At 38.0% G+C, this 13271-nt stretch overlaps 1 protein-coding gene across 1 annotated transcript; it reads right to left on the bottom strand.

Annotated features, from left to right (window-relative positions):
* Positions 1 to 331: 331 nt before the first annotated feature.
* BDH2 (3-hydroxybutyrate dehydrogenase 2) lies at positions 332 to 12999 on the bottom strand. The gene is made up of 10 exons (XM_041484302.1): positions 12917 to 12999; positions 11463 to 11543; positions 9891 to 9969; positions 7903 to 7999; positions 7201 to 7309; positions 5971 to 6031; positions 5189 to 5302; positions 4614 to 4672; positions 3816 to 3908; positions 332 to 2621 (listed from the first exon to the last, which is right to left on the bottom strand). Exons 2-10 carry the CDS (start codon positions 11532 to 11534, stop codon positions 2568 to 2570), a joined length of 738 nt encoding a protein of 245 aa, XP_041340236.1. The 5' UTR covers positions 11535 to 11543; positions 12917 to 12999; the 3' UTR covers positions 332 to 2567.
* Between the last annotated feature and the right edge of the window lie 272 nt (positions 13000 to 13271).

The raw sequence follows: 13271 nt of genomic DNA on the forward strand, positions 1-13271 counted from the left end.
AGATGAGGTGCAAGGAAAGGGTGAGGAGCTGTTGCTGATTCTGCTCTGGGTGCACACAGACAAAACACACTGGGGCAGGCAGGAGAATTTTTAAAAAAACAAATCCAACCAACCAATCCCCAAAACCACCCCAAAACAAACACAATTTGCATATTTATGTTGTTCCCATCCCGACTTGATAAAGCAAGTCATCCACCTAATTTGTAAGTGCACGTGAGGTAACGAGACAGATCTTTTTCTCAGCCCTAAATTTGCCAGCTGCACTGAGTCCATGTGAAAGCAAAGTCAAATGCCACATATGCTTTGCTCCTGGTGTCATCACACAGAACTAAACTGACTACAAATCCAAAGGAAAATGAAATAATTTTTTGATCAGATTAAATTTTTCAGAAGGACTCGGAATCAGGGAAGTCTATTCCTCTCTCCCCCACAAGAGAAAACTTTGACCTAGAATCTGAAAAGTCAAAAAGCCTCTTTATATTATCATTGGGGTGAAAGGAAAACAAAGAGAATTACCCAGTTCCATTAAAAACAGACCATGGAATTAGGTCATGAGAGCATTAAGAAGCATTTTCCTTCAAGTCTGCTGAAAAACCTCATGACATTGGAACACATTTCAGAGTTGCAACTGTTAACACCTCCATGAAAAGCACTGCTAATAAGGCAAGAGGCAGCAAACTCTGCTGATTTTTACTTTTCTTGTCCACCAGATATTTGGTCTACCACTAAAAAATGCTCTTTGTGCCTTTAATGCTATTTAAAGGCAAGTGGTACTTATTTTCTTGCACAAGTGCTTTGACAACAACAGCAGCAGCCGTTTTTGAGCAGCAGCTCTACTAAGTGAGTTAAAGGTTAAGTAATGATGGGCAATGTGTAATAAGTATAATGATTTTTCTCTCAGATTCTTAATTGTATTTTCAGAATACACAGTACATGTTCCCTGTGTTACTGAAGCGGGGAAATTTTCCCTTTTCAAGGTAAGCCTTCTGCACCTACTACAAAAGGAGGACTTTGGCCTTCATATTGAACTCTGAAACCATTGAAATAATGTTCTGCCAGCCTCAATTTTTTGATATTTGAATTTATGTCAGTGAACATTTTTGGAGCTATTTTGGATAACTATGGATTTGTGGCCCAGCTTGATCCTGCTTGGCTGCCAGGGTCTCTTGATTGAAATATTAGATTCTCTAAAACCCCATAAACAAACTACACAAGGTCAGAATGCTCCAACCATGATTAAAGGTAAACGTTAAGCCCATAATGAGCCCAATGAAGTCAACAGCCACAATAGTTTTTTCATTTGTAAAATCTTGATTTACATACAATTATTTTAAAATAAGAGGCCAGATTTTAACTAGATGCATTTCATTATCTTGAAATCAACTAAGTTATATTAATGCTTTAGGTGATACTGAAAAGCTTAAGCAATTATTTTATAAACATATAAAATATGTTGTTAACACACACACACAATATTGTACATTTTTCCTGTGCTTTGATTACTGATGAATCATATTCAATAGCATTTAGTCCTTAATTCCTCCCTCACATATATATGTATATAATGTATATGAAGATATGTATTAAATTACATAGAGTTCCATTTATGAACTAGATAAATGGAGCTGTGTTAAAGGTAACCATATTTATAGGCAGCCAGACCATGTAATTCATGTTGGTTTCAAGCAGTATGTTAGCAAAACAAATGCTTTGTGAATTCTGGTTATTCATTGCCCTACATCTCTGGGTCAGGACCTATGTTTTTTCCCAGAGTATGAAACTTGACAATAATATGTTTCTATTTCATGAATCAAAGCAACCATATTGTGCTATCACAATAAAAAACATCAGCACATATTCTTGATTTTTGTAGAAGCAGTCCTTTTCAGAGAAATTTTCCTTGTGCTTTAGTGTGAGCTGTATTGGTACTTGAGAATAAGGCATAGAGCACCAAAGTGCAGCACCTAGCAACACATTTTACAGAATTTGTCCAATATTAGTACATCATTTTGGAGACAAAAATATTGGGCTCTATCTAGAGTGGTAAAACCCATTCCTTTTGCTTTTGTGCTACAAGTCAAGCATATTCATGAAGATTCACCCATGTGTTTAAGAATACTCCTCTCACATATACCCCCATCCATACCTGCTAGAGTATTGCCCGTGCATAATTGTTCCTGTACATGAAAATCTAATTGTGAGTATTTAATTTCCAAATACCTTGTAAGATGAGAATAAAGATAATAGTTAATTTCTTTCACTCAAATTTTGCTTAAAACACAACATAGATTTTGTAATGTGACTAATACTTTTGGCCTCCTGAAATCTTAAAACATTAAACTGCTGTTCTTTCATGTTTTTGGAGTTGCTATAAATTGAAGCCACATGAAGTATGTTTTACTCCAGTGTTTCTCTATTTAAGGAAAAGTTAATCAGTAAGATCAATCTAGAGAGAGCAGCAAATTTGTTTGGAAAGCCATCACATGCATGATCTCAATCTTTGCAAGAAACACCATCCTAATTTTTTGCCCATCATAGTATGAATTTCTGTTTGCAGGTAGAGTCAATCACAAGCTCCATCCTCCATCGATGATTAGTTCATTACCAGTCACATAGGCAGACTGAAATTACATAAAATAAACAATGTTTCAAATATTTTTTCTCAGCTATTAATTACAGGAAAACACTTTTTCTTAAATTAAAAAATATGCTGTCTTTTTATACACTTTTTTTTTGTTTTACAAAAATACCTGAGTAAGTAATATAATATCTAAATAGAGACAAACATAGAAATTGAAGCCTTTTACTTAATTCAAGGAAGTGTGGCAAAAGTATTACTAGAGGCATTAAGATGAGAATGCATCCTGAGAGTACAAATTTACAAAAGCTAGACTTTAGATATCTTACCTGCAGGAGTAAATACCTCACACTGTGATGTTATTAGGTCTGTTCAGCTGAGCAGAATCTGACCAGGTCAGCCAATTATTATAACGAGACCTAACTAGAAACTTAGATTATATGGATAGTGGGGTAAGCAACTGAGCTGTTGACATTCTTCCCTATGTCACTGCTGAATATATTGAAAAAATGGAATTGTTTACACACCATTGAAAACCCGGTGAGCAGACTGGAAAAAATTATTAGCATTATGGAAATACTAAAACCAAGATGAAACTGAGAAACAGACTACTGATAGATAGCAACATTAATACTGAGCTAAATCCACTAAAGTATTTTGACATGGACATTAGGACTGCTGGACACGTCCAGAAAAATCCAGTCTAGTTTTTAGCCTCAGTAAATGTGTAACAGCTGAAATAACGTTGGTGTGTGCTCGTTAGTGTTGGTGCTGTTTGCAGTGGTCTTCAGGAGTCTGGTGTGTAACAACCACAGTGAGTCTGTTGTTTTCCTTATGTTGGGATAGCAGATTCCCCCTGAGCATTAGCTAAAATGTCCAGTAGCTCTACTAATTCTGCCTCCTTAAAGCATGATCTAGCCATGGTGCAAGCTTGGTAAAGCTGACAAGCTCATTTTGTTCACTATTCAGGATGACCTGGGGTCAGTCAATTTGCTTGGGTGACATGAAACCACCAGGCTGTGGCAAGCAAATACATAATGCCTTGCAATCACTGTCAACATTCAGAATACCTTTCGTATTGCAGGATGAACTCAGTTAGAACATAGTTTGGTTTTAATTTTTGTAATAGTCCAGCTCAAAGAGAATGCAAATTATCCTGAAACAAATACCCTCTCTACTGTGAAGCACCAAAGTAGCATGGGATTCTGTGTCAGGACATTTTATTGTCTATACTTACTTCATCAGAGGCCAAGTACACAAAGAGATGGGCCACTTCTTCCGCAGTAGCCATCCTGCCAGTCTTCTGTCTGGCCAGAAAGTCCTTCAATGCCTGGATATACAAGAGCACTTGATTTACCAGAAATATAAAACCAGTTATTTTTACCTATTGACAACTACAAACCAATATTGGAAACAGGCCTCTAGTCATAACTTCCTTTAGTGCACTAAGTAGGGAATTAAAGCTGGAAAAACAGAAAACCAACACGAATGTGGATTTTGGGTTGAAAAAAATTACATGACTTTTAGAAAGCAGCTAAATCTCTGGTTCCAGAATAAAGCCAACATAAAATCCTTCTTCCTCTGGTGGTAGATATTCCCATGTCCTTCAAATGAGAACTTGCCATTATCCAATAAGGATGGTTAAGCATCCCAAATAATCTGGAAATGCATAGGCCAGAATGCTCTGTCTGTACTGTTTTTACACTACCTTGTGGCTGACACATGCCACAATAGAAGATGTCCTCTGCTTTTGCACTGGACACTGTAACCAACACTTGGAGTTGCTTCCAAGTGGATGAGAGTCCCTCTGCATTCTCTAAGCAATATTATCCTTCTGAGGCTTCAGTTCTGGTCTGGCCATAAGGCTTCTGTCTCGAGTTCAAGCTGACCACACTTTCAAAGGAGACAGCAATGTTAAGTTATCCACAGTACTCTGAAATTGAGGACATGCTTGAATATGGGCAGAAGTGCAGCTATATACTCTTTTTTAAAAGAGAGTTAAACATACGACCAAGCTAATAAATTGCTTTCTCACCTGTTCTGGGTTAGGCCGGGCTTGGATTCTTTCCTGTAAAGATGGTGTGTCCACAGTTCCTAAGCAAAATTTTAAATTCAGTGTTAAAAATTAACAGCATCAGCAATCACAACAAAAGTTTATTTGTATGTCTTAACACCTATGTGTAACTTGGTAATATAATTGAAGAGAAAGACTGCAAAGCCACCAATAGAGCACAGAATTTTAAATTTCCGTAGAAGGCAAGAGTTGTGAGAACTAGATTCAATACTTTTTATATGGTTAACCAGTGGTCAGACTGTTAGCTAGCTCTTGCCTGCTTCTAACTTCTGAGACTGCATCTTTGAAAAAAATCCCATTCAAATACTATATATTGTATATATAAAGTGCAGATAGTAGGTTAATCAGACTAAACATCCAGTTTAACCACAGAATAGTAACTTTTCTGTATTAAGCCTTTCAAGCATGCTCTGTTCTTGCAGACTGCTGATAACTTTAGTTACCACTTGGAAGTCTATTCTTTGTTAAAAAAGCCAGACTCAATCTGGCCTTCTAGCATCTGCTCCTAGATCACAAGATAATGTAAGAACACTTACCAGGACATACGCAGTTGCATCTGATGCCTTGTTCAATGAAATCAGCAGCCACAGCCTTTGTTAGCCCAATAACTGCTGCCTTTGAAGTACTGTAGACACACCTGTTCACAACTCCTAACAGAAGGTCCGTGTCAAGGCAGCACAGAAACAGAGTTAAAAAGGAAAAAAAGAAAGAGCCAAGATTGTTCAATATGCACCTGCTTCTGGACTTCAGCATTTCCTGTAGCAGCTGTAGCCTCTCCATAAGGGCAGGCTAGCTGGAATGCCAACTGCCAGAATTCTACTCAGGTATACACACCAGAGGAAAGCACACAATCTTTCAACAGTGTAAGTCTGGGGACTAGTCTAGAAAATGTAAGAAGTAGCAAAGATATAGGAACAGCAGAAATCCATCTGTTAGTCATGATCAGGCTTCTTTTGAAAGAATAGTCACAGCACTTATGTAATTGTCATTTCTTCATTATATCTCTGAAGAATATATGTACCAAGACATCACTGGTAGTAATATCTTTTCAGTTAATAAACACTGGTGAAAAGGATGCTACAAAACATTGAAAAAGCTCAGAGGTAAGGATCTTGGAGTTTCTACAATTTTCCATCTGTGTCCTTGCATTTATGTTTGAGTTGAATGCGTTCACTTTTTTTTCCCTAACTGGTCCCTCCCCAGGATTTAGAAACAGCTTTGAATTTAGAATGTCCTCTAAGTTCGAAGTTGCACAATATTTATATCATATATCCATCACCTTAAAGATTTACATAAGGAACTCTAGCAAGCTACTGACCTTTGATACTGGATGCCACAGAAGACATATTGATAATATTTCCAGATTTCTGTTTAAGCATCTGCAAAAGAGTACTTATGTCACTCAAAAGCTGTTTTTATTTTGTCATCTGCAGGTTCAGCAAAACAGCCCACAGCAGCTCACAGAACAGCCCTACATGCACCTGATACACAGGGCAACAAAGCTCAATTGGCATGGGTAGGTGCCATCGAGTGGAGCAGTAAAGCAGAGTCTGAAGTTCTCCCTCATTCCCTGAGCCACGTCAGGATTGAAAACTATGCCAGGAAAGGATGTTTTTCTTGGGTTGCCACCTCTCAGTCATCGCCCTCTGTCACGACAGTAGGTTACACCACACAGACATCTGCCCATGCCATCTACCAATGCAGCAACTCACTGAAAACTTCTCATTTTGGAGAAGACTAAAGCACAACACTCTAGCATCTATGAATTTAACTAATTTTCCTTAAGTTACGACCTTTTTAAGCATCCTAAAATCTGATATGCCTGAAATGTTTAAAAAAACCCCAAACTTTGAAAATTAAGTTCAGCTGAGAAAAAACCCACCCCCAAACAAACTAAAAACCAAACCAAGCAAGCAAAAAGAACTGGCACAATACTGACAAGAGTAGTTGTCATCCAGTCATGGTCACAGCTTTCAAATCTAGCCTTTGCATTTACAGGAATGCAAACACCTTTTTCAGTCCACAAATTTTTGTAGACCCAAACTTAGCGATTATGTAAAACCAAGAAACATCTTCAAGCTGCTACATTAATTGAGCTGTTATGCTCTAATCAGCATGTTAGTATCAGTGGCCCTGAATTTCTTCACAAGGTAGTCTCCAGGGCTGTATACAATTCATATTAATATACATGATTTATTAATACTTTGTAGCAGTGGTATTGTGCAGCTGTGTGCTGTAGTATAATACATTAGCACTGTATTGCAGTGACTCCATCACTGCTCTACATAAAGTCTGAAGTATTTTAGCAAGTTTACGTAGGCCAACTCCCCAAATAAATCTTCTCTACCATATCCTTTAGATAAATTGTCTACTTGAAATATTATGCAAGGCAGAGAATGTTTTACAGTAGGATCACTGTAATCTAAGGGCCCCCCTATCCAAAGTGGCACACTTGTATTTTGTATATTGTCACAGCGACAACAACTCTGATCTCTCACACTTTAAACAATGCAGCAGAGACTAAATGTCACTGACAGCCAAGCCTTGCCTTTGGAAGGAATGTCTTGATCATTAGGTACATGCTGCGAACATTGAGGTTCATCGTGAAGTCCCAGTCTTGCTCCTCACACTCCAGAATGGTTCCATGATGAACAAACCTAGAATGAGTGCATGAAGTGGATTACTGGCTGTGGTTTACATTTTTACGGCCCTTTCCCCACCACTGTTTTGTAGCAATTAACTTCTCCAACCTTGAAAAGAGGGGGATAAGAGCTCCTTTGAAGAAGTGCTGCAAGAAGCAGTGTATTTCTTCTGATAAGTATCAAGGACACAAAACAGACTCAATAAGTGCAACAAAATTATGACAATAGAAGGACCAAAAAAGAAAAAAAAAAGAAAAAAAAAGAAAAAAAAAGAAAAAAAAAAGAAAAAAAAAAGAAAAAAAAAGAAAAAAAAAAGAGTGCTAGCAGACTGTCAGGCTTTGTTTACTGTTGTGCTAGAAGGGCCACAGCCATCAGGACAGGGTACCCATAGAGTGAGGAAAACATAAGTTCCAGAGCTGTTCTATCTTGGCCTGGGTTATGTGGCTGTGCAAAAAAAAGGTCAGTTTTGATGAAAACACATGAAGGTTTGTATTAAGAGTATAAAATCCATTAAAACATAACAAATAAAATGTATTGAAGCCATAGAAAGTAGTCCTGGAGGACAGGGAAAACTGGAAAAATAGTAGTAGCAAAGAGAATTTGGTTACCCTGCAACATTACAGAGGACGTCAATCTTTTCAATCTCCTTGGCCAGATTTTCAATCTGCTCCTTTTTGGTGACATCCAGAACCCGTATTTGAATGCCTAGAAAAAAGAGAGCATTTGTTTCAATGTATTTTATTAAGGATTAGCTGAGTATTTTTCTGAGGTGCTGAGGATAGCACTTAGACTTCAATTCACTCAATCATTAAATTAATGCAGCAGTTCATCTGGGACAGCATATCATGCTATTTAAAATTTCAGGAAAGAATTAAAATTATCAACTCTTTTAATTGCTATATAGCATGGCAAGCAGATGAGCTAGCTTAATTTACCATAAAAACATTCCAAATAAATTTGAATTCCACTATACTCTTACACAGAAGAATTACAGAACCTATATAATCATAATGAACTTTCATGCTCATTATCATAGAATAACACCTGGAACTAGTTACTTGTGTCTTGCAGTGCCATTACATGCCACATTCTCATGTGTAGTTGATGACATTATGAATGAGCTTTATATAATTTAATTAATAAGGAGAAATTATTTTGCATAAACTATTAAAATCATGAGGGCAGTCACACTGGAACAGGGTCCTGCAGAGGAAATTCCAGCCTTAGAGATGTTCAGAACTTAATTAAACACAGCCCTGAGCAACCTGCTCTAACCAGTGCCACCTTGAGCACTAGATGGAACTACATGACCTCCCGAAGCCTAACCCAGCTGATATGATTCCATGAAACACTGGAAAGCGTCTGTAAAGCATCCAAGTGTTTTCAAAGGAGAATTTGATTTGAAATGGAAAAAAACATGGGTTTTTTTGAAACCAAAGCAACAAGCCCATGAAAAGGCTTTCTGTGCCTCAGTTAAATGATAGAGACACTTTTGAAGAGATTTGTGTGTTCGCTCAGACTACAGGCTGGTGATTAACATCACACTGGAATTACCTCTCCTGGATAAAATTCGAAGACCTCAAAGTGCCAAGTCTTGAGGTATTACAGATTTACTAATCATATGTCTAAAGCATGGAAATGGCTCTGGGTACATGGAAAATTATTTCTTTCCTTGTGAGCATAGTAGCAGAGGAAAAAAATGTAACGTTTTCCCAAATATCCTCAGAAGGAACCTGAAAAGCCCTCAAGTTCCCAAACAATTACAAAGGGATTGCTTGTTGTGAGCTCCAGTTGGCAGTCTGATATTCATGCTAAAAGCTGTGCCAGCTGTGGTTTTGTGTATTTTACTGTCAGACTTTAGTAGGAATTCTTTAAATCCACTTTCTTCTCTCAAATCAAGTTAGAAGCATTGTCAGCTGTAAACTATATCCAAGTCTTATTTTCATTTCAATATTGAAAAAATACTTTTTAACGTAATATCGCACTTGCGATTAGAAAGACACCTGTGCAAAACCTGCTTCTTGAAGCATGTTCCTGTGGTGGCAGTACAAAAACATCCTTCAGGCCTGAACATTTGTACCAACAGAACAGGCGTATCTAGTGTTGCTAGAATTAAATTTCTGAAGACATGGATTCTACAGGACAGTAAGGAATGCATTAAAAGGACAAGCCAAGTAAGGACCATAGAAACACAAGACACTAGGTCTACCTTTTTGTATAGTGGGATGTTCTCTTGATCAGAGAAGAAAGCATTCCATGCCTTCCAGAGTGATGCACTTGATAATCAGCCTAGCGAAGCCAAAAGGGGCCTGAAATGGGTGCTGTTCTAGCAAACATCAACTTGTGTGACACAAGAAAATCAGTTATTCCACATGTCTGGAATCATACTCTGATACAGTGATGTTGCAATATTTTACGTGCCAAATCTCTGTTCTTTCACACCACAGCATAAAATGATGCAAGCATTGAAAGAACAAGTCTGTATATTTTCTTTTTTTCCTGTCTTTTTCAAGCTTTTGTATCCTCAAAATATATCTCAGACAGCCTACACAAAACTTGTAAGAGCTGAACTAATGCCTGCTGTTGGGCCATTTACCTGGATATTTCCCCAGTTCTTGCAGTTTAGACTCATTGATGTCTGTAGCAATGACTTTGGCTCCTTCTTTCGCAAAAGCCTGGAGAACACAGAAGCAGTTTATATTTAGATATTCCAGGTCATACCAGAAATAAAATCTGTTTTCTTTTCAGGTGCTTTTTGGCTTGAAATAGAAGCCAAGCCAAGCTGAAGGCAGCTGATCTCTCAGTTTTCATTCTGGGCGTATCAGGGAGTTGCACACAACTATGTAACTTTGTGTGATAAGACAGATTTAAGGTGTTTTCCCTAAAGGAAGGAACCTATAAAGTGTAAGAACAGTAACCAGACTAAGATAATGGATATTATTATTGCTCTTATTAGCTGCACTAGTAAGCAACAGGGCTAGAATTGTCTGTATTGTTAACATTTAAATTTAACTAATTTCAATCTAATTTAAATATATTGTTAGATTTAAATTTAAAGTTACAAAATTTGACAGGTAAAGGCAGAAGTCATAAACAAGGATTTTTTTTAACAAAACCCTTTGTATCCAAGTAATTGGAATAGAACAATATTAAAAGCAGCATGACTTTTGATATTTAACCAGAGACACTGCTTCATTCTTGATGTTCTCCTCAAAAGCCTCTTTCTTTTTATTGTGATTACTGATAAATCAACATCTAACACAGTCTGCAAAAGTATTCTGACATCTTGGACTGTAGTCTCTTACCTTCAAAATAGGTGTCCCAAGTGCAGCTTAAGAGGATAGTGACATTAAACATACCAGGCTTCCATGGCTGGTTGGGTGTTTACAAAGTGAAACCATCAGGAGGATTACCTGCTCCTTGGAGTGAGCGATTCATGTAAGAGCCAAGATCAGCAGTCTTCTGTGTTCTCAACCACACACATGAGAAACCAACCACTCTGGGAAAAATGCTACAGGAGCTTTTCCTGAGCTGCTAATTACATTACAGAGATAACAAGATAACTCTACTGGGTTTTTTATTTGCCATGGAAAAGAAAAGTAGCAGGAGAAGAACTGGTCAAAAGCAGTTATGAGCTAACTGGAGAGTTAATACGTACCTTGAATTCTGTTTATCAGTAATCAAATAAAACTTGTAGAGGGCTTCTTACAGCTGCTCATTGTAAACAATGCGTTAGTATCATGTGAACTTGGTTATGTTAGTCATGGCTTTACTGTAGGGGATCCTCACAGTATCCAGCCTTAGACCAGGAAATATTCCCTCTATTATCTCTAATTTTCTCCCAGAACAAAGCAACAGAGATGCTGAAAAAAAGGTACAGGCAGTACCAACCATATATTGTTAGAAAAGCAGATGCAGCTGTCCTCAAATCTTGTTCTTATCCTTGTCTAACATCTCCACTCAGAGTTGAAGATTTTAATAAAATTAAACAGCACAAAGCCTGCATGATACAGCATAGTGGCTACATTATTCCCTGATTTTTTCCGCTGTGTAGTCCTGGCCTCATCTATGGTTCATAAATTCAAGAACTGGTTTGGTGCAGATGTCACTGGACAAGCTAGAATGAGACCCCTTGCACAGGCCCAGCAGAAAACATTTTCCAACTTACAATAGCAGCTGCTCGGCCAATGCCCTGTGCCGCCGCAGACACCAGGATGATCTTCCCATCCAGCCGCCCCATGGTGCTGACCTGCGCAGGCACGGGATGGCACAGACATTTAACAGCGATAAGCCAACACCACCCCCAGGAATCAGATGCAAATACATTCCCAAAACTAGACATGATCCAGGGTGTACCTCTGCCATCACAATTGTCCTGTTTGCCTGCCGTGTGACCCTCGGTTTTCCAGGGTTCTGAAAGGCAGGGCTGCCCCATCTTTTTTTTTTTAGTTGTACGTAAAGGATCTCAAGAAGTCAAAAGGCATTTGAGCTCAGAAGTTAAGCTTCATTATAACAAAAACTGGATGTTATTTTTTCTTAAATGTGAAAAAAAACAAAAGCCAGGATGAAACAGCAATACAATAATTCTTAATCTAGTGTTTCCACTATCAATGGTATTCTCAGAAAGCAGGTCTGTGTTCTGTTTCTCTACAAATTTTTCATATCCTAGACTGCAATACATTCCACACAAGGCCCTGGCTTTCGTATCTGCCCTCAATTGTCTTAGAAATTTCCCAGCACAGCACGCTCCCAGCCCCAGTAAAGCAGGAAAGTGTGGGGGAATGAAGCCCCCAGTCTTGCCTCTTGTTCCCTGTTCTCAGGGAACACTGTTTTTGGGGCAGTAGGGAACCTCTAGGAGCTGCTACCTTAGTGTGGGTGGAACAGCCAAAAGGCAGAATACAGCCCTGTTCAAGTGCTGTGTTAGGTTTAACAAAATACAGCATGCAAAAATGCAGTCAAACAAGTGAAAACTAATACCAAGTCTCAAAGAACTTCCTAAAAAGTGACGTCCCTGTGTTCTAGTCACAGCATAGCATCTGGAGTTTGTTAATTGGGTTCCCCATAAGCAGAACTTCTGCATTCTCATAATCCTCCAAGCAAATTTGTAGATATGGGTGTAGAAATGTGTCATAAGAACAAAGTATTTAAATATATGCATAAATCCAACACACCAAGTACTTCACTGGGAAGTTAAAATAAAGGTGCCATAATCTTCCCTATGTTAGCAGCCAGTGCTGTCCTCTAGAGATGCTCAAATTCATGCTGTGACACAGATTACTGAGTCAAATTCAGTGCACTACTTCTTGAATCAAATATTCTTTTCTCTTTTTTTTGATCAGAAATTGTTTTGTTAGATGTTTTTCCTGACAACAGTTGCAGCAAAACCGTTTTCATGAAGGTTACAGATTCAACAAATTAGACTTTTGAAGCAACGTAATGGAAAAATTCTTTTCTTTCCAAAAGCCACCTGGATCAGTTCAAGTACTTCCCCAAATCGCCTTAACACGTGGGAAGTAAAATGCATCATAAATACATTTTTCAATCCAACAATCAGGTTTTATGAACGTTTGCCATACTGATTCTATGAAGCATTTAGAAATAAATATTATTACAGTCACTCACCGAGAGATCTCAAACAGCTTTGTTATATTTATCGACCCTTGTACAAAAGGAAGCTCTACAGTTTTTTTTCCTGTGCTTGTTGGGATTTGTAGTCCAACTGCTAAATTTCTCTACATAAACGTAATTTCCTGTTGAAACATTGAGATGCTGCCACCTAGTGAAACTCAAGGTTTTAAAAAAGTGCAATTTTTCTCCTGCACAGGAAAGGACACAAAAGTATCACCAGTGTTAGCTGACTCTCTTACAAGGGGAATTCAAGAGATCAGGAGGATCCCCACCAGAAGGCCACAAACCTGTTTTTCCAAGCAATATCTTTTCACAATGTAAACTATCAAATTCCAAATCAGGACAAAAC

This window comes from Pyrgilauda ruficollis, unplaced genomic scaffold (assembly GCF_017590135.1).
Source record: "Pyrgilauda ruficollis isolate IOZ18807 unplaced genomic scaffold, ASM1759013v1 scaffold65, whole genome shotgun sequence".
Taxonomy (NCBI): Eukaryota; Metazoa; Chordata; class Aves; order Passeriformes; family Passeridae; genus Pyrgilauda; species Pyrgilauda ruficollis.